At 56.9% G+C, this 24,031-nt stretch overlaps 2 protein-coding genes and 1 long non-coding RNA gene across 7 annotated transcripts in view; 2 read left to right on the top strand and 1 right to left on the bottom strand.

Annotated features, from left to right (window-relative positions):
• The first annotated feature begins 52 nt into the window (after nt 1-52).
• Nucleotides 53-12,626, top strand: RGP1 (RGP1 partner of RAB6A GEF complex). Of its 3 annotated transcripts, none has more exons than XM_077346671.1 (8): nt 53-236; nt 1,634-1,770; nt 2,023-2,106; nt 3,128-3,277; nt 3,355-3,501; nt 4,835-4,962; nt 5,057-5,234; nt 9,260-12,626. In XM_077346671.1, exons 1-8 carry the CDS (start codon nt 118-120, stop codon nt 9,484-9,486), a joined length of 1,170 nt encoding a protein of 389 aa, XP_077202786.1. In that variant the 5' UTR covers nt 53-117; the 3' UTR covers nt 9,487-12,626. The 3 variants fall into 3 exon arrangements, with proteins under 3 accessions (XP_077202786.1, XP_077202787.1, XP_077202788.1); XM_077346672.1 differs by lacking the exon at nt 53-236 and adding an exon at nt 382-608; XM_077346673.1 differs by lacking the exon at nt 53-236 and adding an exon at nt 2,750-2,825 and having other exon boundaries at nt 1,695-1,770.
• A 1,242-nt stretch (nt 12,627-13,868) lies between these two features.
• On the bottom strand, nt 13,869-21,634 carry LOC143842044 (uncharacterized). Its single transcript, XR_013232971.1, has 3 exons — nt 21,503-21,634; nt 18,547-20,799; nt 13,869-15,177 (listed from the first exon to the last, which is right to left on the bottom strand). It is a non-coding gene; the product is annotated as an uncharacterized LOC143842044 (long non-coding RNA).
• Nucleotides 21,205-24,031, top strand: part of NPR2 (natriuretic peptide receptor 2) — a 35,408-nt gene continuing 32,581 nt past the window's right edge. For all 3 annotated transcript variants that reach the window (XM_077346664.1, XM_077346663.1, XM_077346662.1), the window contains exon 1: nt 21,205-22,855. In XM_077346664.1, coding sequence (XP_077202779.1) covers nt 21,220-22,855 — 1,636 coding nt within the window. In that variant the 5' untranslated portion in view covers nt 21,205-21,219. The remainder of the gene's footprint in view (nt 22,856-24,031) is intronic.

The raw sequence follows: 24,031 nt of genomic DNA, 5'->3' as shown, positions 1-24,031 counted from the left end.
GACGGAGGGGCGGGGCTGGCGGAGATCCCCGAGCGGGGACGGACGGAAGGGGCGGGGCTCAGCGCGCCCGTCCCGTCCCCCCTCCTCCCCCTCCTCCCCGCCCGGCCCGGCCCGGCCATGATCGAGGTGTGCGCGGCGCTGCTGCGAGGGGGCCCGGCCTTCCTGGCCGGGGAGGCGCTCGAGTGCCTGGTCACGCTCCGCAACCCGCTCCCGCCCGACGCCACCTCCGCCTCCAGGTGCCCGCCCCGCAGGGAGAGGGAGGGGGAAGGGGGGCTCGGCTCGGCGCCCCCGGCCCGCAGAGACACTGGGGTGGGCTGGGGAGGGGTGGGCTGGCCGGAGCTCCGCCGGGCGGCAGAGGCTTGTTGTGCCGCCCGCAGGTCTCTTGGCCTCCGGCAGGGCTCGGAGCGGGGTCCCGCGGAGCAAGTGGCCGGAGAGGGCCCAGCCCGCCAGCCAGCCCCGGGAGCCTAATCCGGAGCGCCGCCGGGGCAGCGGCCCAGGCACGGGGCATACAAGAGCTCCGCCCCTGCCGGTGTCTGGGGGAGGACGCTGGACCGGCTGCCCCCTCCAGAGTAGGCACACGGGAAGGCCACTCAGAGCCTGGTCTGGAGGTGAGCGTGGCACGGACTCCTGGGGCCAGGGAGGCCGCAGGTCGCCTAGCCCGGTAACCCCGCTGGGCTCTTTGGGAGGCCCCAGGGATCCCCCCCCCCGGGTCCCTAGCTGGCAGGGCAGCCTTAACCTGTCAGCCTCCAAATGTCCGGGGGGGGGGGCCGTCATCGGGAGGTAGAGCGCGTCCAGCAGTGGGATCGATCCTCCGCGGCTCCAGCCCTCTGTCCAAGGAGACCAGCCCCTGGAGTGCTGTCCCCCAGATCCCAAGATGGCCGAGGCGGCGAGCTAAGCGCTAAGGCTACTGTGAGATCCAGCATTACAAGCAGCTGCCCCGAAGGTCATCCCCAGCCCCATCTCCACTCCCGGGCCAGGCCAGCTGGAAACGGGTCCAGGATCACAGCTTCTTCTAGTTACACCAGGAGCTGGTCTGCGGCTGCCCACCCCACTCCATTCCTCCAAAACACTTGACGTGAGATGGGCTGGTGGTTGATGGGGTCCCACAAATCCAGTGGTGGTTTCCTCAGAGGAGGCTGGACCTCAGTCCGAATGAGCCCCTCTGCGGACGGCCCTGGACCAAGGGGAAGGTTTATCGGTCTCCCCCCTGCCCATAGGGTGGCAAGTGATCAAACTGCTGGGGAGAGCCAGCCAGGTGCTGCTGCGGCTGCTTCTTAAGGCTGTGCAGCCGTCTGGAGCCGGCCAGGTCCTGCGCTGTGCATGGCCCCTGAGGAGGGGATGGCCGTGCTCTTCTAATTGGCTCGCCGGAGAGGGAGAGGATGTTGGCTGGGCAGAACAGGGTTGTGCAGAACAGGCAGCCCTTGAGGAGGAGGAAGGAGGCAGCTCTCGGTTTTCAAACATTGTAGCCCGTGGGGTGGGGAGTGTCCTGGGCCTCGGAAAAAGGCACCCCTGAGGAGAACGTGGCAGTGGGCCTTCAGCGGCTCCTGGGTGGGGTCGCCAAGCAGCGGCAGGGGCCGGGCCATCCTCCTGCCTGCCGGCCTGGCCCATTTCCACCACTGACTTTGCCTTGCAGCGAGATGTTGGCCTGGGCCAGCGCACAGATCCACTGCCAGTTGCATGCCAGCGAGAGCCGGGTGGCCCTTCCCCCTCCGGACAACAGCCAGCACGATGCACAGGCCGAGAGCGAGACGGTCTTCGTCCCCAATCGAGGTGGGTGGTGTGTCATGGTCCCCGTCCCCTGGAGGTAGGGGGGGCACTTTGGCCCCCAAAGGCATGGGTGTGGCTCCGCAAGTGGCTGCCTGGGAGGCTCAGTAGCCGCCTTGCGAGGGAAGATCCCCCGTTTCAGCCCTGAAAATAAGGAGCCAAGAGTGGTGCGCCCCTGGATCCTGCTCTCCCATCAACGCTGCATGCAGGGGTGGGGGGTGAGGCGCTCCTGCAGCCATGGCATGCCTCTCTTTGCAGGTGAACGGGGCCAGTGCATCCTCTCAACACCTCCCAAGATCCTTTTCTGTGACTTGCGGCTGGATCCTGGCGAATCCAAGACCTGTAAGCAGCCTCTGTCCCTTCCTTTCCTTGGGGGGGGGGGGGGGCTGCCTGCCTGCCTGCCTGCCTGCCTGTTGGGGGTTTGGGAAGCCGTAAGTCATAGAATCATAGAACCATAGAGTTGGAAGGGGCCATGCAGGCCATCTAGTCCAACCCCCTGCTCCACGCAGGATCAGCCCAAAGCATCCTAAAGCATCCAAGAAAAGTGTGTATCCAACTCAAGTCCTGAGTGGGCCTGGCCTGAAAGCAGCACAGTTGGGTGTCCAGGGGAGGGGTCATTGTGGTAGTTCCCATCCCCATTTCTGCACCACCCCCAGTACCCTGGAAGTGGCCGTACTGAGAGCCAGCCATGGTTGGAGGCGCCCTGGGAAGGAGCAGTTCTGAATCCAGGCCCTCCGACTGGGGTGTCTCGAGGGCTCCCTTACTGGCTTGGCTGGGGCCAGCAGCTGCCACTGCCTCCTCCATTGAGTGGCGTCTGCCAGTTCCAGAAGGAGTTCCCCCCCCCCAGCCGGCAGCCCCCAGGTGGCAGCAGAAGAGGTCCTTTGCATGTGAAGCACCTGCTTTGGCAGCAGCTGGGATTTGTACTGAGGGTGTTTTTGGTCACTGAAGATGCCACTCCGTCTTCCCCCTGCCTCTCCACCCAAAGGGTCTAGCATGCTGGAACATTGACGCGGCGGAGGGAGGGCCTCTTCAGGGATCCTGCCCTGTCCGAGACGTGGTTGGTGAGAGGTTGGCAAAGGCCTTGTTAGAGACAAGCCCTGTCCTAGGTCTTGGAGCATTGTCATTTAAAGATTTGAATCCCCCTCCCCTTTCTAAGGGGGCTTCAGACTTGTTTTGGATGTGTCCTGCCAAATCACACCTGCATTTTGTTTGAGACAGTGGCCACACTGCTTCTCTAGGGGCCACAGAGACTGAGGCGGCCATGCTTGGAGGGAGCCCCTTCCCACGCCAACCCTGCTGTGGCACCCCTCCCCCTCTGAGCCCTGAGCGCTCACCCCAGGGGCCTCTGGACCTTGCCTTCCAGACTCCTACTGCGAGACCCTGCCCGTGGATGGGCCGCCCTCCTTCCGTGGCCAGGCGGTGAAGTACGTCTACAAGCTGACCATTGGCTGCCAGCGGGTCAATTCACCCATCAAGCTGCTGCGGGTGCCCTTCCGGGTTCTGGTGCTGCACGGTAATCCTGGCTGGCCTCGGGAAAAGCGGGGTGTCGGGCTGGGTCTGACACTGAGGATGCTGGGCCTTTCTCCACAGGACTCCAAGACTACCAGCTCCCCCAGGATGAGGCCGTGGCTCCCGCAAATCCCTTCCTGGAGGCCGAGGAGGGCACCAAGAAGGACTCCCGACTGGCTGACTTGGCGTCAGAGCTGCTGATGGCAGCCACGTCTCGCCGTAGCCTGCGTAGGTCCTTCTCTGGCGCTGCGTCTGTCTTGCTTCCCCAACCCAGGTGGGAGAGGGCTGATGGCTGACCCGGGGGCCCTACGGCTCTAGCCCACCAGCACTCAGGGCCGGCCTGAAGTTCTCCTGCAGTGGGAGGCAGCCTTCTGCCCCAGAAGTCTCGTGCCCCAGGCTGGGCCGAGACTTTGAAAGCATGGAGGGGCTCTCAGGAGAGCCATTTGCTTTGGAAGGCACCAGTGGGCTCTGATGGCCTGTGGGGTGCCCGCTCCAGTGGCTTCATGTCCTTGGCTTGGCATGTGGCCTCCCTGGCAGGCAAGCACCCTCCCGCTGATCTCTGCATGTGGGGGAGCGCAGAATCAAACTCGGCTTGCCAGATTAGAAGTCCGCACACCTAACCACTACACCAAGCTGTAGGCCACCCCTCCAGACCAAAGCAACATTTTAAAAAATGTTCAGCCAATTGGATTTCAATAGTCGTTCAGAAGCCTTGCTGGGAGAAAGCCCTACCCCCCCCCCCAAGCACCTGAAGGGCACCTGAAGACGTTTCCGTGGTTACCACGTTGGGGATTCCCGGTCTAGAGGTAGCAATTGCCTCGCCAAGGTGGGCAAGTCCCAGCTGCCTCCCAGGAAGGGTCCATGGCCTTGCTCCTTGGGGAAATGCCCTGGAGCCAAAGGATGTGGGCGAGCGCCACCCGGCGAGCCGCGGCTCCTCTATTCTTGGGCAGGGCGCTTGGGCAGGCTCACGTCCGGGAGACCCTGGAAAGTGTTGCTGGTCTGGAACTGATTTGGCTTGGCTTCTACGCTAGGTGTGAGCCTAAGGCTGCCTTGGCCACCCCAACAGGTGATGCAGGAAGAGGAGAGGGGTGGCCAGGGTGGGTGGGGCGGGGGTTTCTGCCTTTTCCAGGAGCTTTTGATGCGGTTGCCAGCTATGGTATCCTTCTGGATGACCTTCCTAAGGGGGTTTGGGCGCACTCTTTATCCTGCCTGATTGGCCCATCCTGGAAGGTGGCCTGAGAAATGGCTCCTCTGCCCCATGGCACTTGTGAGGTAGGATAATTCAAGCCCCCTGGAGAGGGGGAGGAGGGGGAGGAGGAGGAGAGGCCCTTCCTCTCCCCACAACAGACACCCTGTGAGGTGGGTGAGGCTGAGAAAGCCCTGAGATTACTGAAGAAGAAGAGGTCACCCAGCCCGCCTCCACGGCCACGAGGGGTGGGGCAGGCACGGTCAAAGCCTCCAGACTCAAATGACACCCCCATGGCTGTCTGCGGTGGGGGGGGGGATGGAAATGGTGGAATGAAGAGGGGCCGGCATTGCTGACACCCCTCTTGGCTTGCAGACCTGTACAACATCAGCAACTCCCGGGGCAAGGTGGCTGCCTTTTGCATCTTCAAGACGGTCTACAAGATTGGTGAGGAAGTGGTCGGGACCTTCAACTTCTGTGCAGGAGACATCCCGTGCTTGCAGGTGAGGCGGCGGCCGCTGGCCGGGGCTGGCTGGGGCGATGGCTAAAGGGCGTGAGGCTGACCGGGCCTCGGGCTTCTGCTGAACTCTCGGCTAGTACTCCGTGAGCTTGCAGACGGAGGAGCGGGTCCAGGAGGCCTTCCAGCGCCGGAGGGGGCAACCTGCCTCCTACAGTACCCAAGCTCGCCACCAGGAGTCCTGCCTGCACACTTCCCGGACCAGCTTCAGCCTGCCCATCCCACTCAGCTCCGCCCCGGGATTCAGCACCAATGTTGGTGAGTAGCTGGTCCCTTCTACTCCCTCTACAGTCCAGGGGGGGGGGGGCTAGGCTATTTGTTCCCAAGGCCACGCCAGGCTAGATGCCTTCATGAGGAAGAATCGGAGGTACTTGGCAGTGACCTCCTTGCGAGGTACAGGGGAAGGGCTCAGTAGGAGCAGCTGGGCTGCCTTGCCCAGCCCACCCTCCTGCTGGCAACGCCTACAAGCGGGGGGAGGGGGGCTCATATCCGAAGCATGGTAATTGTCCTGGATCCAAGAGTTGGAAGGGACCACAGGGATCTGTGTTGTTAGTATATTTATAAATGATTTAGAAGAAGAAACAGGGGGGGCCCTTATTAAATTTGCAGATGACACTAAACTGGGAGGGGTAGCAAACACAGCAGAAGACAGAATCAGGATATAGGATAATCTTGACAGGCTAGAAAACTGGGCTAAAACAAATAAAATGAATAGTGAAAAATGTAAAGTTCTTCATTTAGGTAGGAAAATTCAAATGCAAACTACAGGATGGGTGAGACTTTTCTTGGCAGTTCACTGATTGCAATACATGTACTAATAAGGAAACATACCATTGAAAATTTTGAGCAGCCTTTGGAAGAGAGCAAATGACTGAAAACTCGACATCTTCTTTCATTCAATGACACTAATAAAACCAGACCTTTGAAGAAGGCCCTAAAAGGGCTGAAACACGTCAGTCTAGTGGTTCATAGAATCATAGAATCATAGAGTTGGAAAGGCCCACACAGGCCATCTAGTCCAACCCCCTGCTCAACGCAGGATCAGCCCTAAGCATCCTAAAGCATCCAAGAAAAGTGTGTATCCAACCTTTGCTTGAAGACTGCCAGTGAGGGGGGAGCTCACCAACTCCTTAGGCAGCCTATTCCAATGCTGAACTACTCTGACTGAAATTTTTTCCCCTAATATCTAGCCTATATCATTGTAGTTTAAACCCATTACTGCGTGTCCTTTCCTCTGCAGCCAACGGGAACAGCATCCTGCCCTCCTCCAAGTGACAACTTTTCAAATACTTAAAGAGGGCTATCATGTCCCCTCTCAACCTCCTTTTCTCCAGGCTGAACATTCCCAAGTCCCTCAACCTATCTTCATAGGGTTTGGTCCCTTGGCCCCAGATCATCCTCATTGCTTTGTACCCTTTCAATTTTATCCATGTCTTTCTTGAAGTGAGGCCTCCAGGACTGCACACAGTACTCCAGGTGTGGTCTGACCAGTGCCGTATACAATGGGACTATGACATCTTGTGATTTTGATGTGATGCCTCTGTTGATACAGCCCAAAATGGCATTTGCCTTTTTTACCGCTGCATCACACTGCCTGCTCATGTTTAGGTTACAATCCACAAGTACCCCAAGGTCTCGTTCACACACAGTGTTACCTAGAAGCGTATCCCCCATCCAGTAGGCATGCTTTTCATTTTTCTGACCCAGATGTAGAACTTTACACTTATCTTTATTAAATTGCATCTTGTTCTTATTTGCCCATTTTTCCATTGTGTTCAGATCTCGTTGAACTCTGTCTCTATCTTCCGGAGTATTTGCCAGTCCTCCCAATTTGGTGTCATCTGCAAACTTGATGAGTAGTCCCTCCACCCCCTCATCTAGATCATTAGGTACCCTGCTACTCACCTCTCTCCAGTCTGATGAAACACCATTGACAACAACTCTTTGAGTGCGGTTCTCTAACCAATTCCCTATCCACCTGACTATCTGAAAATCCAGATTGCAGTCCTTCAATTTATCCATCAGAACATAATGGGGAACCTTGTCAAAAGCATTACTAAAATCCAAGTAAATGACATCAACCGAATTTCCCCGATCCAGCAAACCTGTTACTTGGTCAAAAAAGGAAACCAGGTTGGTCTGGCAGGACAAATCCATGCTGACTTTCTTGGATCACCAAATTGTCCTCCAGATGTTTGCATCTGCTCCATTATCTTCCCCACAACAGAGGTCTGACTCACTGGTCTGTAGTTTCCCGGGTCATCCTTCCTCCCTTTTTTGAAGATCGGAATAACATTTGCTCTCTTCCAGTCCTCCGGGATATCTCCAGTCCTTAAAGAGGTTCCGAAGATGATGGACAAGGGCTGTGCAAGTTTCCTGGAAAGTTCTTTGAGTACTCTCGGGTTCATTTCATCCGGACCAGGGGATTTGAACTCATCCAGTGCAGCTAAATGCCTCTCGACAACCTCTCTATCCATGTTAACCTGCCACCCAGACACTGTCCTTTGGCTATGGCCATCTCTAGATGTGCCTAAACACTTTGACCTGTGGGAAAAACAGATGTAAAATAGGCACTAAGCCTTTCTGCTTTCTCTGCATCTTCTGTTAGAGTTTGTCCATCCACACCCAACAGTGGGCCTATTGCCTCCTTTACTTTACGTTTGCTCCTCACATAACTGAAAAATCTTTTCTTGTTACAATGGGCTTCCCTGGCCAATCTTAGCTCACTCTCAGCTTTGGCCTTTCTGATGATTGATCTACAGTGCCTAGTAACCTGTAGGTACTCTTCTTTAGAGCTCTGTCCTTCCCTCCATTTCCTGAACATTTTCCTTTTCTTTCTTAGTTCCTCTTGAAGTTCTCTGTTCATCCAAATAGGCTTCTTAGAGCTCCTGCAGTGTTTTCGTCTTTCTGGGATAGTCATTGATTGAGCATGCAATAGCTCCTGTTTGAGTAGCGCCCACCCTTCACATGCTCCCTTCCCTTCCAGCATTCTCGTCCATGGTATGACACTCATCATGTCTCTGAGTTTATTAAAGTTTGCCCTACGAAAATCCAACATCCGCGTCTGGCTACAAGCTTCCTTGGCTCCCCATCTCAAAAGGAATTCTATGAGGACATGGTCACTTCCCCCTAGGGTCCCCACCTCCTTCTCCTCATCCACCAACTCTTGCCTGTTGGTCAGTATTAAGTCCAGTATGGCTGAACCTCTTGTGGATTCATCTACCATTTGATAAATGAAATTGTCAGCCAGGCAGGTCAGAAACTTGCATGACTGAGGACGCTTCGCAGAGTTTGTTTCCCAGCACACATCTGGGAAATTGAAGTCACCCATGATGACAAGGTCCTGCCGCTTGGATATTTTCTCAAGTTGCTCACAAAGTGCAGCATCCACATCCTCTTGTTGGTCAGGCGGTCGGTAGCAGACACCAACCACCACACTGTTTGTTTTCCCCTTGCTTATTTTCACCCAGATGCTTTCCACTGTAGATATGCTCTCCTTCACTAGAATTTCCTGACAGGTAAGCCCTTTCCTCACATACAGTGCTACTCCTCCACCTCTTCGATCTATTCTGTTTTTTCTGAACAGTTCATATCCATCCACTGTCTCTATCTTCTGGAGTATTTGCCAGTCCTCCCAATTTGGTGTCATCTGCAAACTTGATGAGTAGGCCTTCCAACCTCTCATCTAGATCATTAATAAATATGTTAAAAAGTACCGGGCCGAGCACCAAGCCCTGAGGTACCCAGCTACTCACCACCCTCCAGTCTGATGAAACACCATTGACAACAACTCTTTGAGTGCGGTTCTCTAACCAATTCCCTATCCACCTATCTGAAAATCCAGATTGCAGTCCTTCAATTTATCCATCAGAACATCATGAGTTCACATAGTACATAGCACATTGTTTTGCAGTAGCGTATGGGCTGGATATATGTTTTTAATTCCTAAAGTTGTTTTTAAAAATAGTGCACAATAAAAGTAATATAATTATAACAATAATACAGACAGTCAACCTTTGTAGGTTGTCTCAAACCAGATTTGATGTCAGTGGCTGTGCACCTGCTTGGCTGGCAGAACTCCCCAGGTTTGATTCCTGACATGATCTCCCGTCCAAGGGGCCAGGCAGGAGGGGATGAGCAAGACCTTTCTCTGCCAGAGAGGCTGCCAGTCAAAGCAGACAAGACTGACTTTGACGGGCCCACCAGAGGTCTGATGCAGGAGCAGGCGGCTTCACATGGATGCCTCTGAAACCAGCGCTGGCCGCTGTCTCTTTCCTTTGCAGTGTCCCTCAAGTGGCGGCTACACTTCGAGTTTGTGACTGCCCGGGAGGCGGTGGCGCTGCAGGGGGTCTGCTCCGAGGGCCAATCAGAAGCTGCCAGCTGGACAGGGGTGGAGCGGATGGAGGTGGACACCTTCAGCTGGGACCTGCCCATCAAGGTGCTGCCAACCAATCCCCTGCTGGCCTCCTACATCTCCCAGTTCTCCAGCTCCAGCACCCTGACCCTCTGACACTGGAGCCCCCCTGCAGACCCAGATGCTGGTCTCGTGGGGCTAAAGGCTCTGGGGGCAGAGGGCCCAGAGCGGGAGGAGGCCGGATGTGGCCTTTTCAGCCGCTACCATGCACCAGTTGTCACGTGTCCAGGAAGAAGAGGGCCCCTGTCTTCCCCTTTGGGGGGAGGGGGGCTGAGCCTCACTCCCTCTGCCTGGCACTTCTGGAAAGGGCCACGTTATGGGGTGGGCAGAATTGAGAGCCCCCCCCCCGTTTTCTCCTGAGACCATGACTAGTGAGTGAGTGTGTGTGTGTGCGTGCGTGTGTGTCAATAAAGCCTTGGTCTGGGGCAGGCTCTCTGGCATGTTTGGCAGAGGCCTTGCTTGGCCTGGAGGTGGGTTGATGGGGAAGGGTTCAGGGAGACGGTTTGAAGCCTGGCAGAAGGTCCCTTTCCTTGGCCCTTCCCTTTCTGCTGTCCTGCCTTTCCCTGCAGCCTGCCCTCAGGGTGGCAGTTTGGAAGGAGGGTTTCCTACCAGGCCCACTATCCAGAGGGAGCTTGGCTTCCTCAAAGGGGGAGGCCTGGATTGGACCATTCTGCCACCCCCACTCCCCCGGTCCCACAACCGAGTGTGTTGCTGAAATCCCTCCCTGGCTCTGTGTGTAGGGCAGTGGCAGAGATGGAGGAGCCGTCTCCCTGTCGGGCTGCCTGCTGCGCCATTCTGAGGGAGTTGCAGAGTCCCTTTTGCATTCTGCGCTGTCCCCACATGGCAGGTGAGGCACAGCTTTCTGCACAAGCAAAACCTCGCAGGTCTGGAAGGTTTGGTGGACTTGGCACCCATTGGGGAAGTTCACGTGTGGGAGGGGGAGGTTAATTTGTGGGGCTGGCATAAAGCCTGCAAGTTCTTGTGATCAGATCTCGGAAGGAGTTAGGGAGCCCTCCAACCGATGCTGCCAGTTAGATTGCTAATTTAATAGTGGCCATCTCCTTTCCCCATATGCCTCAGTTTTGTTCTGATTAAACCTTTTGGACAGAGAGGATGCAATTGCCTCTCAGCCCCCCTCTGGAGGATCTCAGCCCCACTGCCACACTTATGGCCATGTGGGATGGAGGGTGGGCTCCGTGGTGAAGACTTCTTTTCACTTCACAAACACCTGTTGCCCTTCTGCAGTCCATTGGAGCTGGACACCAGCCCGTTTACACCTCACTCCCCTTTAGTCTTTAGTAAGTCTGTGAGGGGAAGGGCGACCTGTGCAAAGTTCAGAAAGAAGGACCTCTATAAATTTGCAAATCCTAGAAAACTTCGCAGCTGCCTTTGGGCATGGGCAGGAGTCTAGTTTAATAAACCCTTCACCTTGTTTGGGTCCATGCTGAACCCTTGCAGGGAAACCCAGAAAGTCTGAACCCTCTTCATGGAAGACAATCTTGGGGAGCTTGGCATACAGGTGATCCGCTTGCAATCTCCTCAAGACCTTCCACGCCTACTGAACATGATCCTCCATTGTTTCAGAGTAGAACAGAATATCATCATCAAGATAAACCAGGGCCCCTTAGCATAGCAGATCATGTAGGGCCTCATTTATATAAGATTCATAAAAACTGGAGCACCTGCTAATCTGAACAGCATCATGATGCACCCAAACTGACCCAATTGAATATTAAAAGCTCTGAGATGTTCCTGCCCCTGCTTAATCTGCACCCTATAGCATCGCAGATCAAGTTCGGTAAAAATCTTGCTTGATCCCAACCGACCCATCAGAGGGAGGGGTAGACGGACATAGACACCGGCGCTCAGCCCCCTGTAGTCAGTACACAATTGCAGAGATGCAGCTTGCTAGCAAGGCACAGATGGTCTTTCTTGTCCCGCAGTCAAGGTTCTTGACGTTCCCTTGCTGGCTCCCGTAGCTGAGGTCGTAGCAGCTCTCTGGGTTCCTTCCGAGGTGGGCAGCTCAGGTTCACACAGCTCCGGTGGGATCTCCCACCCCAGGCCTGTCAGGAGCCCAATGTTCATGCCTGGCCTCCTCCACTACTCCCTGATTCCCTGAGCAGAAAGCGGCCAATAACCCTGTCACTGCCTTGAATCCCTTCAGTTCCAAGACATCATGACCCATCATGGTCTCTACACCGAGGCGACTATGAGCTCCCACGCCAGTCCACATTCCCAGGTCCTCATCATACACTGTGGCGGGCTGAGCAGTGCGGTGGTCTGTGACATACCTAGACACGTGGAGACCTGTCAGTGTCGCACAACACTGCAGTTGTGTCTCTGCAGTCTGCGACCCCACCTCGGTCTCCGTAGCACAATTGCTGTTGGAGGAACCTTCCTCGCAGCCTGTCACCACCTCGCTGGTTTGATGTCTGGAGACCTGTCATCCATCAACATGTTGGTAGAACGGGCAGGATGCTTTGAAAAAGATGAGTGAGTGCTAATGTGAGATTCTTCATTTGCTTGAAGAAAAGCAAACCTTTGTAGAAAGGTTTATTAGAGCAAAGCAAGCTGCTACACATAAGAACTAATATACAGAGCACCAGCAGACACATATACGATTCAGGGGTGGTGTCTCCCTTCCTGGGAAAATAAAACATACCCTGGCAAGGAAGTCACAACATCTTGATAACAACTGTGGGTGAGGAAATGAAGGGAAGAAGGTAGACCAAGCAGATGTGGGAGGGGGAGGGAGATGAGGAATTGTGAGAGACTTAGATTTTAAATAAGCAAATCCTGAATTAAAGTTTATTAGAAATGCAAGTATCTACGTAGACAAAGTCAGAACTGGCCCAGGAAGCATAGGGTAGGGAATATAGGGGCTTGAGGGGTCTCTCTATCTCCAGGGAACTTGAACCAGTCATAATATAGAGATAATAGTCCAGGCATCAAGGGACGGGAGGATGTAGAAACAAAGGGAACCAAACAGGGAGGGAAATAGAGGGCAATTAGGAAGAGGAGGTTGGTATGCATAAAATGCAACAGCAGAAAATCAACCCTGGGGTGTCAAATGAAATCATCCGGCTTATATCAGAGCATATGAGTCAGGTTGGACGGACACACTAAATCCCTGCCTTCAATGGAAAGTTATTTAATCTAATGTACTTGTATTCTTCACAGATTTGGGAACTTCTCTGTGTGTTTATTTCTTCTGTAGTAAAAATATATTAAAGGTTTTTCTCTCAGTGTGATTCATTGGGGATGGGCAAAAGAACCCTAATTTGGCCCTTTGGCTATCAATTGGACTAGATGACCCTGGAGGTGCCTTCGAACTCTAGGATTCTATAATTCTATGGTGGGCCATTGATTTTGTGTGTTTTATCCTGCTATGTTGGAAATGCATCTGCCATCTGGAAAACAGGACTTTGGGCCGCAGAATTTCACAACCACATTTAGAAACTTGGGTTTTAATGGGGTTTTAAAATGGATTGTATTGTATTGTATGGATTGTTTGTGTAACCCACTACGAGCTGGTTTCCAAGAGCAGAGGGCTATAAATCCAAAAAATAAAATAACCTGGAAAAGGCAGGTATTTCCACAGAATGTGATTGCCTGGAAATGCGGGGGGGGGGGGGGGGAATGTGGGACCCAACTCACGCCCAGCAGTAGCAGCAGCAGCAGCAGCTGTCCCTCCTGAGGTTCCCACCAGTCTCTTGGAGAGACCAAGCCGAATGTGGGCTGCTCTGGTACAGAAGGCATGGGGCTGACAGACCCCTCCCTGCAGCCTTCCCTTCCTGACCTCCGCAAGAAGGCTTAGGCTGCCAGGTGGCAGCCCTGTCTCCTGGGCAAAGCCCCAGTGCCCCCCCCTCCTAGTAAAGGTTCCTGTCGCTGGTTTGTGCTGGAGACGGGAGGGCAGCATGTCCAGCACTGCCCAGACTGGACTCAGCAGGAGGCAGTTTCCTACATTGGAGGCAGTGTGACTCCTCAGCAGACCAGAGAGATGCAACCCCTCCCTACTGCCCCACTCACCACCTCCCCTGGAAAGCAACCAGAGGCCACAGCTGGCTGGCCAGAGCTCTCTGGATTGCAGCCAGACTGACCTGGCTTCCTGTTTGGATCTGGCCCTGCAGAACCTGTTGGACCTGCAGATCTGACGGGACACGTACCGTCAGCCTGCCTGCTCCAAGGCCTCTGCAATGGGCCTTGCCCACACCACAGACCAATGGGGAGGCTGGCCTGTGAGCAGTTACAGCTCCTGTGTTTCCCTATGGCTAAGCCAAGGTGGTTCCCTGCTGGAGGCTCTTTTCCAGACTTCTGTTAGCAGAGTAAATAAGTCATTGATACACACATGCTGTATTTTAGGATTAGGAGAAAGCATTTATTAAGGAACGACCATACTTGATAGTGCAGAGGAGACATAGAGAGCGAGCCTGTCTACATAGCTGACTGGGAGAAAGAATCATAGAATCATAGAATCATAGAATCATAGAGTTGGAAGGGGCCACACAGGCCATCTAGTCCAACCCCCTGCTCAACGCAGGATTAGCCCTAAGCATCCTAAAGCATCCAAGAAAAGTGTGTATCCAACCTTTGCTTGAAGATTTCCAGTGAGGGGGCGCTCACCACCTCCTTAGGCAGCCTATTCCACTGCTGAACTACTCTGACTGAGAAAAACTTTTTCCTGATATCTAGCCTATATCGTTGTACTTGAAGTTTAAACCCATTACTCCGTGTCCTTTCCTCTGCAGCCAGCAGAAACAGCATCCTGCCCTCCTCCAAGTGACAACCTTTCAAATACTTAAAGAGGGCTATCATGTCCCCTCTCAACCTCCTTTTCTCCAGGCTGAACATTCCCAAGTCCCTCAACCTATCTTCATAGGGCTTGGTCCCTTGGCCCCAGATCATCTTCGTCGCTCTCCTCTGTACCCTTTCAATTTTATCTACGTCCTTCTTGAAGTGAGGCCTCCAGAACTGCACACAGTACTCCAGGTGTGGTCTGACCAGTGCCGTATACAATGGGACTATGACATCTTGTGATTTTGATGTGATGCCTCTGTTGATACAGCCCAAAATGGCATTTGCCTTTTTTACCGCTGCATCACACTGCCTGCTCATGTTTAGTTTACAATCCACAAGTACCCCAAGGTCTCGTTCACACACAGTGCTACCTAGAAGCGTATCCCCCATCCAATAGGCATGCTTTTCATTTTTCTGACCCAGATGCAGAACTTTACACTTATCTTTATTAAATTGCATCTTGTTCTCATTTGCCCATTTTTCCATTGTGTTCAGATCTCGTTGAACTCTGTCTCTATCTTCCGGAGTATTTGCCAGTCCTCCCAATTTGGTGTCATCGGCAAACTTGATGAGTAGTCCCTCCACCCCCTCATCTAGATCATTAATAAATATGTTAAAAAGTACCGGGCCGAGCACCGAGCCCTGAGGTACCCCGCTACTCACCTCTCTCCAGTCTGATGAAACACCACTGACAACAACTCTTTGAGTGCGGTTCTCTAACCAATTCCCTATCCACCTGACTGTCTGAAGATCCAGATTGCAGTCCTTCAATTTCTTCTATAAGCAGATTGCAGTCCTTCAATTTATCTTCTATATGTTCTTCTATAAGCCGCCAGGTGGTGCTAGAGAGGCGATCACTAAAGCTTGAGTTGAGCTCTTGCCAATATTCTGGTCGCCTCCAGATGGCGCCCAAGTGTCCCAACTCTCCTCTCTTCCAGTCTCTGCTGAGATTTTAAAGGCGAAGCAACACGATCTTCGTCTCCCTCCGAGCTGCAACACAACAGGTAAAGGCACCACTTGGAGACTCCGCAGCTGCACAGGGGGGAGGGGGCCATCCAAGAAGACCCCCACCCACTGTCAAAATGGAAATCCTGCCAAGGTAGTAAAGCCTGCGGGACCAAGGCGCAGTCCCAGACCACCCCGCCCGGGTCAAAGTCTCTAGCCGAGTCCTCCAGCCACTGCTATGCACTGCCACTGCGCTGCTGCCAGTCAGCCCAAGCCAGACCACAGCTAGAGATCCCAGATGTGGGGGCACTTCTCTCGTCTCACTGTTCTTTCCAACCTGGTGAGTGCACGGTCTTTCGCCCACCCCCAAAGCAATCCAATCAGGGGAGGCACTCTGGAGGGTGCCAAGCAACCTGGAGAGGGGTGAGCAATCTGAAGGGGGTGGGTAAGATCTTCCACAGAACTCCTCGCTACAGTCTCCTCAGCGCGCGACTCGCGGCTCGCGGCGGTCCCCCTCCCCCAGCAAAGCTGACTCTCACTGGGGAAGTCTCCGTACGCAAGCCCAGTGATGGAATTGGCACACCAGGCTGCTGGATCCCTTCCCCGCTTCGTTGCTCTGCCACTGATAAATCCTGGTCTAATCCGATAAAAAGGGAGGGAGAAGATGAAACTAACCACCAGCCCCCCAAAATTACATGGGGGAGAGAGCCCCAAAGCTCAGGGGCTCTCATAATCCAAAAGCCAGGTGGAGCCTTAAGCTCCAGCATCTGGCATCGCCACTATGTTTTCCATATAAACATGAAGTAAAAGGTATCCCTTGTGCAAGCACTCAGAGCCAGTTTGGTGTAGTGGTTGGGAGTGCGGACTTCTAATCTGGCATGCCGGGTTCGATTCTGCGCTCCCCCACATGCAACTAGCTGGGTGACCTTGGGCTCGCCACGGCACTGATAAAGCTGTTCTGACCGGGCAGTGATATCAGGGCTCTCTCAGCCTCACCCACCCCACAGGGTGTCTGTTGTGGGGAGAGGAAAGGGAAGGCGACTGTAAGCCACTTTGAGCCTCCTTTGGGTAGGGAAAAGCGGCATATAAGAACCAACTCTTCTTCTTCATGTCAGACCCTTGGGGTGATGCCCTCTAGCGTTTTCATGGCAGACTCAATATGGGGTGGTTTGCCATTCCCTTCTCCAGTCATTACCGTTTTACCCCCCAGCAAGCTGGGTACTCATTTTACCAACCTTGTTAGGATGGAAGGCTGAGTCAACCTTGAGCCGGCTGCTGGGATTCGAACTCCCAGCCTCATGGTCAGAGCTTCAGACAACATGTTGGCTGCCTTACCACTCTGCGCCACAAGAGGGACATTAAAAAAACATGAGAACTAGGATTCAATTGTTTACTTGTCAGATTTAGGAAACAAGATTTGTTAGTAAAATAAAGGACCATTTTTGATACATTTGTGATTCAGTTGCAAAATAATATGTACAAAGAACTATGTTGGTGCTCCAGAACAAACAAATTGTCATAGAATCATAGAATCATAGAGTTGGAAGGGGCCATACAGGCAATCTAGTCCAACTCCCTGCTCAACGCAGGATCAGCCCTAAGCATCCTAAAGCAATTCTTTTTAAAGAAAGGAATCTGAATCATTAAGAGATGAACTACTCCCAAGTCAATCTGCAATGCGTTTCCCGCTTCCCGTAGGGATGGCTCTTGGCCACACAAAGGGGTTGAATAGAAGGGCTGCCAGCTCCAGACAGGGAAAGACCTAAGGATTTGGGGTCACGGAGCCTGGGGAGGGTGGGGTTTGCAGAAGTTCACCCGGCCTCAACCCGGGCCAGGGCCTTCTCGGTTTGGGTTCCGTCCCGGTGTAATGAGCTCCCAGAAGAGCTAAGGGCCCTGGTGGAGCTTTAGCAGTTCCATGGGGCCTGCAAGATGGAGCTCTTCTGCCAGGCATCTGGTTGAGACTGGAGTAATTAGGATCAGGGATTCCTCCTCCCAGAGGCTCCAGGGATGGGGAGGTTCTTGAGTAGAGGGGAGAGGAGGTTAGCATTCCACTGTCAGGGAAGGTTAAGGTTTTCACATGGGGACTGGAGTGTTTCTTGATTGAAGTTTTTTTTACTGTTGTCATGCAGAGAGTGGACAAACACACCATAGAGCCCAAATTGTGAAGGGGCTGTTTTCCCCAGGGGAAGGGATCTGTTACATCAGTTGCAGCAGTAGGAGACTCAGAGTCAAAGAAAGAGACTCTGTTAGAGGAACGATGGAATTAACTCCTCCAGGGAGACATAGTTCATTTGTCTTGCCCTTACTACTCTGCGAGGTAGGCCAAGATGAGAACCTCTGGCCAGCCCCCAGCTATGAAGAGTGCTGGACAGCCAAGTCGGGGTGGCCCCAATCTTCTCATCTGGAAGCGCAAAATCCAGTCTGGGCTGGTGTCCCAGGTTTGCTGGCCTGAAAATACCGAGCAGGTTGAGGGCAGACCCAGAATAGCACAAGCAGTAAGAAGAAGAAGAAGAGTTGGTTCTTATATGCCGCTTTTCCCTACCCGAAGGAGGCTCAAAGCGGCTTACAGTCACCTTCCCTTTCCTCTCCCCACAACACACACCCTGTGAGGTGGATGAGGCTGAGAGAACCCTGATATCACTCCTTGGTCAGAACAACTTCATCAGTACCGAGGCGAGCCCAAGGTCACCCAGCTGGTTGCATGTGGGGCAGCGCAGAATCGAACCCGGCATACCAGATTAGAAGTCCGCACTCCTAACCACTACACCAAACTGGCTCTCAAGTACACTTCCCATATGCGGGGGGGGGGGGCGCCTTGTGACCACCTTGGCCCACTCTAGGAGGGAGCCCCGTCCACCGGGAGCCCAGCAGGCGCTCTGTCTGTATTACCCCCGCTCGCCAGCAGAGGTCGCCTGGACGCAGGGAAGCCGTCGGAGCGGGTGGGCGGCCCGGAGCATGTAGCGTCTCGGGGCGCCGGCTGGAGAGCGTCTCGCAGGGCCGGGAGAGACTCTCGGCGGCTCACGCTCCCAAGATTTGGCTGGTCTCTCCCACCCGGCCCTGTGCTTCCGGCGCACTTGGCAGGCACTCGCCCCGGAGAGGCAGGGCTCCCCGCCGGGGCTTGTCTCAGGCCCGCTTGGGCGCGGTCCTCGCCCGCTACCCTTCTCCCGGGCTCTCGGGTGAAACGGGCCTCTCGTGGCAAAGCCCCTCTTCGCCGACGGAACGGTCGGACTCCGCAAGGGCGAGGCGGAAACCAACTGGGCCGGTAATAGGGGCATTTCAGCAGTGCGTTACCCTGCCCCGGTCTAGCCAGTCCCAGCAACGCCGCGACTGTATGGGAGCTTCTCTCCCCCCCCTCCCCCTGGCGGCGGCCTTTGTGGAGCCGCAGCGGACGGGGCCCCAGGAGGGCGGGCAGACCTTCTAGAGGGCCCGGCCCGGACTCCGGCGCCGCGCGGACCGCCGCTCGCAAAGCGCCCCGGGCGGGGCCTGGACGGCTCAGGGACGCCCCTCCTCGCCGCCCTCACCAGGCGGCAGGCTTCCCAGCAGGATCCGACCGAAGCTACGCGAGCAGCTGGCCGGGGCGATGCCGTCGGCAGGCCCGGCTCCGCCGTTTCCTCGAAGGTCAGCGGGAATAGCTCCCCGGCCCAGCTGCTCTGCCGAGGGGGGTGGTGTCGCTCCACAGGGAGGGCGGCCCAGCGCCCGCCTGCCTCTGGGACGGGTCAGCTACAGCTGGCGGCGGCGTCGCATTTGGAGCGTGCTGCCTCCCTCCCTGCCCACTTCTCCAACGGCGGCGGTGCTGAACGCCACGCCCGGCCTGCAAGAGGGGGCCGCGAGAGCCGGGGGGGGGGGGCTGAGCCGGCGCTGGGGCCCCGCCCCCCAAGGTCGTCTGCAAGCCACCTGAGCACCCTCCAGGCTCAGGTTGGCATCGAGAGGACGCTGCGGGGAAGGGGGGGGGGCTGGGCTGGTGTCCCATGGCTGCGGTGGTCGTTGCAGGTCGGGCTTCCGCTCTGTCTCTTGGGACCCTTCTTGCATCCCCAGGGAATTGTTGATTGCCAGTGTAGGATGGCCTGTGAATTCCCTCCAGGCCAGGCTGGATTCTGGAGGTTCTTGGAGGGGGTGTGTGGGTGGGGTGTGCGGGTAGTTGTGAGTATCAAACCGAGTATGGTGTCCAGATCACGGGGGTGATGTCTGCTCTTTACTCTGCTCTGGTTCGGCCTCCCTTGGAGTCCTGTGTTCAGTTTTGGGCACCCCAGTTGAAAAGGGATGTTGACAAACTGGAGCATGTCCAGAGGAGGGCAGCAAAGATGGTGAGGGGTTTGGAGACCAACACGTATGAAGAAAGGTTGTGGTGCTTGGCCTGGAGAGGAGAGACTGAGAGGGGCTGTGATAACCATCTTCAAGTATTTAAAAGGCTGCCATGAAGAGCTGGGGTAGTCAACCCGTGGTCCTCCAGATGTTCATGGACTATAATTCCCATAAGCCCCTGCCAGTGTTTGCTGGCAGCGGCTCATGGGAATTGTAGTCCATGAACATCTGGAGGACCACAGGTTGACTACCCCTGATGTAGAGGATGGAGCCAAGTTGTTCTCTCCTGCCCTGGAGGGACAGACAAGAACCAATGGGATGAAATTAATTCAAAAGAAATTCCATCTCAACATCCGGAAGACGTTCCTGACAGTTAGAGCGGTTTCTCAGTGGAACAGGCTTCCTCGGGAGGTGGTGGGTTCTCCATCTTTGGAGATTTTTAAACAGAGGCTGGAGAGCCATCTGATGGAGAGGCTGATTCTGTGAAGGCTCAAGGGGGTGGCAGGTGACAGTGGATGAGCGAGAGGGTTGTGAGTGTCCTGCATAGTGCAGGTGGTTGGACTGGATGACCCAGGAGCTCCCTTCCAACTAGATTATTCTAAGGTTATCAATGTGCTGGAGATGAACAAACTGTATGAGGAAACGCTGAGAGAAGAGGAGGTGGAGAGGAAACAGGATGGCTCTCTTGAACAGTGACCTGCCTAGCCAATTTGCTGTGTGGAGCAGATGGGTGAGCAGGGTGTGGTTATCCAGGAGTGGGTGGGGGCAGCGCTTGCTTCGTCCTGGAGGCAGCCAGTCAAGGCCTTACCATTCCCCGGCCCTGCAGCCTGCCTGCTTCAAAACGAGAGCGCCACCCCCCTGCAGACCAAGCCTCGCCAGGTCAGCCCCCAAGCGAAAGGGATGTGGCAGAAAGTGGGGCCCTGGCATGCTCCACAGTGGCCGCAGCAGCAACCAGGGCCCTCCTGGCTGGTGAGTCTCACCCCCCCCCCCCGCCCTGCAGGGAAGAATGTCCAGATGGCTTGCAGCAGATCCATGGCTGGGCATTGTGCGGTCACAAGTGTCTGGCTGCGCTCCCGGGAGTTAGGGGCATGCCTGGCAGAGTACAGCTGGCCCAGCATGCTGTGCAGGCTCAGCTGGTTTTGTGCTTACAGGGCCCAATGGACAGCTGATCAGCACCACCAGCCTGCTCGCTTCTGTGGCCCCGTGGCTCTTCTCCTGGTGCGCTCAGCTCAGGTTGCGCTGCCCATCATCCGGCACCCGAAGCACATACTGTGGTTGTCCTTCCCAAACATGCTGCTGCTCTTGTCATATTTGTAAGATGGTCACCGTCTGGCTCTTCTGGGGCAGACTGACATGGCTCCCCACCTAAAACCATCGGAAGGAGGAGAGACCGGTTTTAGTGTCAATAACCGGCCCTGTAGTCGGAGACCAGAATGTTCAGGGCACTCAGTTGCCTACTAGTCTCCTTGGTCATCATCAGGACTCACTCAAGGAAGACCCCACCCCCAGTCTTTGCCTTGAGCCATCTGCCCATCATGTCTCTGAGGGGCCTCCGCATGGAGAAGGGGTTTCCGCCTCCTGGAGGCACCTGGAGCTCTCCCGGCCTCTCCAGAGCTGGCCAGTTAACCAGGAGGGGGCTGCTGCGATGGAGGGTGGTTCCCTGGCCTCCCACTGGGCTGGAGCCACGCCCCCAGGCTCCACCCCCACATGGCCAGGAATGTCTCAGCCCCAACCTCAAGACGGAACATTCTCTCCGTCCCCCGTTCCCCCCCCCCATCACGTCCCATGGGGCTGCCAGACTCCAGGTGGGGACAAGAGGCCTCCGGGAACAAGAGTAAATTTTCCAGACTACAGAGATCAGGTCGCCCTGAGAAAGCGGCTTCCCTGAAGTTGGCATCGCATCCTACCTCGGTGTCCCCCCCCCCCTTCTCTAGGGATTCCGGATCTGGAGCTGGCAACCCCGATCCTGCTACCGAAAATCCCCTACCCGCTCCTGGCCAGTCGGGCTGCCCTCCCTGGGCCGCCTTGCTGTTCCAGCGCCACAAAAGCCTTGCGGTCGCGCGGTTACCTCCACGGCACGATCCCGCCCGCCCTGCCGTCGACCAAGGGGATCTCGACCGCGTCTCCGAGGCGGCTGACCTTCGCGGCGGCCCGGCTCCACGAGGACTACACCCGGGAGAAAGCCGGGCGGTAAGGGCAGGCGGGAGTCGCCGCCCCCGCGAGGAGGTGGGCAGGGAGTCCACGCGAGGAAAGGCTGCTGCCGTCGGGGCTGGAGCAATGGCCAGAGGAGGTGGCGGGAGGCCCGTCCAGCTCCGGCCGCACCCAACAGCGGCTTTCGGAAGCAGCGCCCAGCTCGGGCCAGGCCAAGCAGGAGCCCGGGCGCCGCCTCTGGAGCCTGGCTGCTCGGCTGGGTGGGCTGGGCTGGCCCTGTGCCTGGGCGCGCGGCGTGGGACGAGGGAGGCACCAGGGGGCGCTGCCCCCCACTTCTCCCTCGCCGCCTCTGGCGAAACGTCCGGAGGGAGGGAGGGAGGCAGGGAGGGAGGGAGGGCCCGCCGGCCGCGGAGGGGGCGGCCTCTCCCGGGGAGCGCCGGGCGGCGGCGAAGCGCAACCTCCCTGCAGAAAGCACCCCGAGCGAGCGGTACGCAGAGCCCCGCCATGGCCCGGCCCCTGCTTCTCGCCCTGGCCCTGGCCCTGGCCCTGGCCCCGCCGGCCACCGCCTCGCCTCGCCCCGAGGGCGCCAACCGCAGCAGCAGCAGCAGCAGCAACGCCGCGGCGGCGGGCGGCACGGTGGTGACGATGGCGGTGGTGCTGCCGCAGCACAACCTGAGCTACCCGTGGGCCTGGCCGCGCGTGGCCCCCGCCGTGGCGATGGCCCTGGAGGCGCTGCAGCCGGCGCTGCGGGCCGCCGGCTTGTCGGTGCGCACCTTCTTCAACACGTCGGAGCTGAACGGCGCTTGCTCCGAGTACGTGGCGCCGCTCAAGGCCGTGGACCTGATGCTCTACCACGACCCCGACGTGCTGCTGGGCCCGGGCTGCGTCTACCCGGCCGCCTCGGTGGGCCGCTTCGCCTCGCACTGGCGCCTGCCGCTGCTGACGGCCGGCGCCGTGGCCTCGGGCTTCAGCCGCAAGAAGGAGGGCTTCAGCACTCTGGTGCGCACCGGTCCGTCGGCGCCCAAGCTGGGGGCCTTCGTGGCCCACCTGCACGAGCTCTTCAACTGGAGCTCGCGCGCCGCCCTCCTCTACGTGGACCGCAAGACCGACGACCGGCCCTTCTACTTCACCATCGAGGGCGTCTACGAGGAGCTCCACGAGGCCGCCAACCTCACCGTCCGCTACCACATCTACGCGCCCCACGACGACGGCGGCGCCGGCGCCGGCGCCCCGGACACGGCCGTCCAGTTCATCAAGGCCAGCGGGCGAGGTAGGGGGCTCGGCCGGCAAGCGGGCCAGGCAACGCCAACTCGGCCCGGAGCGGAGGCGCCGTGCGGCAGGGCGAGCGAGCGAGCGAGCGACGGGGCTCTGGGGCGGGGGCGGGGGCGGGGGCGTGAGCGGGCGGGCAGGCAGGCAGGCAGGCAGGGAGGGAGGGTCCCCGCGTCCGCCCCCTCTCCTCCGGCCCTCAGCCGGCTCGTTCCGCAGCGGCCGCTCTCCGTGGCGCGCAGGCCGCTGAGTCAGGCGGCAGGAAGAGCCCGGCGGCCGGCTGCAGCAGGGAGGGACTGGGCAGCCCCCTCGGCGCGGCTGCAGAGCTACTGCCTTGGGCCGCCGCCCAAGAGGGGTCTCTCGACGAGCACAACGGCGGGCGGGGGCGGGGGCACGTGCCAGATGGCCCCGGCTCGGGGCAGCCTCCGGCGCCTCCACCGCCTGGTTGGGGGGTTCTGGAGGGCGCCTGGCGTCGGGTGGGGCTTTCTCCGGAGGGGGGGGGCACGAGTAGGCCGCCTAAGGGGCATCTGTTTGCACTGCTCCGGGGAGATCCTCCGCTCAGCGTCAGTGGAGGATGGGTGCTCACCTCTGCGTTCTGGGGAGCTGGACCTTTGTGAATGGGCTTGCCACTGGAAAGGGGCTGGGCTCTGTCAGGGTCCCTGTTGTTGGGGGGGGGGACTGCCCTAATGGCCCCTGCCCAGGTTCAGGTTGTGCCTGTGCAGGACAGGGAGAGCTAGACTGCAGGGCGCTCACCTCTGGCCTCCTGCCCAGTGTGGTGTCATTCCCCTGGGATTCAGCCCAAAGGCATTGGGACATGGGTCAGACCCTTTCTGGGTCCTGGCTGCCAGAGATGGTTGATGGTTTCTGTCTGGCACATCCTCCCCCCTCCCCCCAAGTGTATGGCTGCTGTTTTGGGAACAGGCTGGGTCACGTTGAAATGCCAGAATCTCCGGAATGTCTTCCTGCCAGCCGCAGCTGCCTTTGATGTCTCCCGGCCAAGGCCTGCTGCCTGCTACTGCTAGGGAACAAGGTGAGGCTGCCCTTTCCTCCCCTGGAGGCACTGGGGGGGGCTGGGAGAGGGAGGTCCCTCCCCCCACTAGCCACTGGCACCTATCATCTGGATTGCAAAACAGTACCTGGGCAGGCTGCCTTTCGACAGCCAGATCATCTTAGGATCTCC

This window comes from Paroedura picta, chromosome 7 (assembly GCF_049243985.1).
Source record: "Paroedura picta isolate Pp20150507F chromosome 7, Ppicta_v3.0, whole genome shotgun sequence".
NCBI classification, from domain to species: domain Eukaryota; kingdom Metazoa; phylum Chordata; class Lepidosauria; order Squamata; family Gekkonidae; genus Paroedura; species Paroedura picta.
Note: the sequence above shows the minus strand (reverse complement) of the source record. Positions and strands in the feature narration are given on the sequence as shown.

Excerpts from the sequence above, each read along its gene's own strand:
- RGP1 (XM_077346671.1), top strand. The coding sequence starts at position 118 with ATGATCGAGGTGTGCGCGGCGCTGCTGCGAGGGGGCCCGGCCTTCCTG. Across the intron at positions 2,107-3,127 it reads TCCTGGCGAATCCAAGACCT|ACTCCTACTGCGAGACCCTG; the intron begins GTAAGCAGCCTC and ends CTTGCCTTCCAG. Across the intron at positions 5,235-9,259 it reads GGGATTCAGCACCAATGTTG|TGTCCCTCAAGTGGCGGCTA; the intron begins GTGAGTAGCTGG and ends TTTCCTTTGCAG.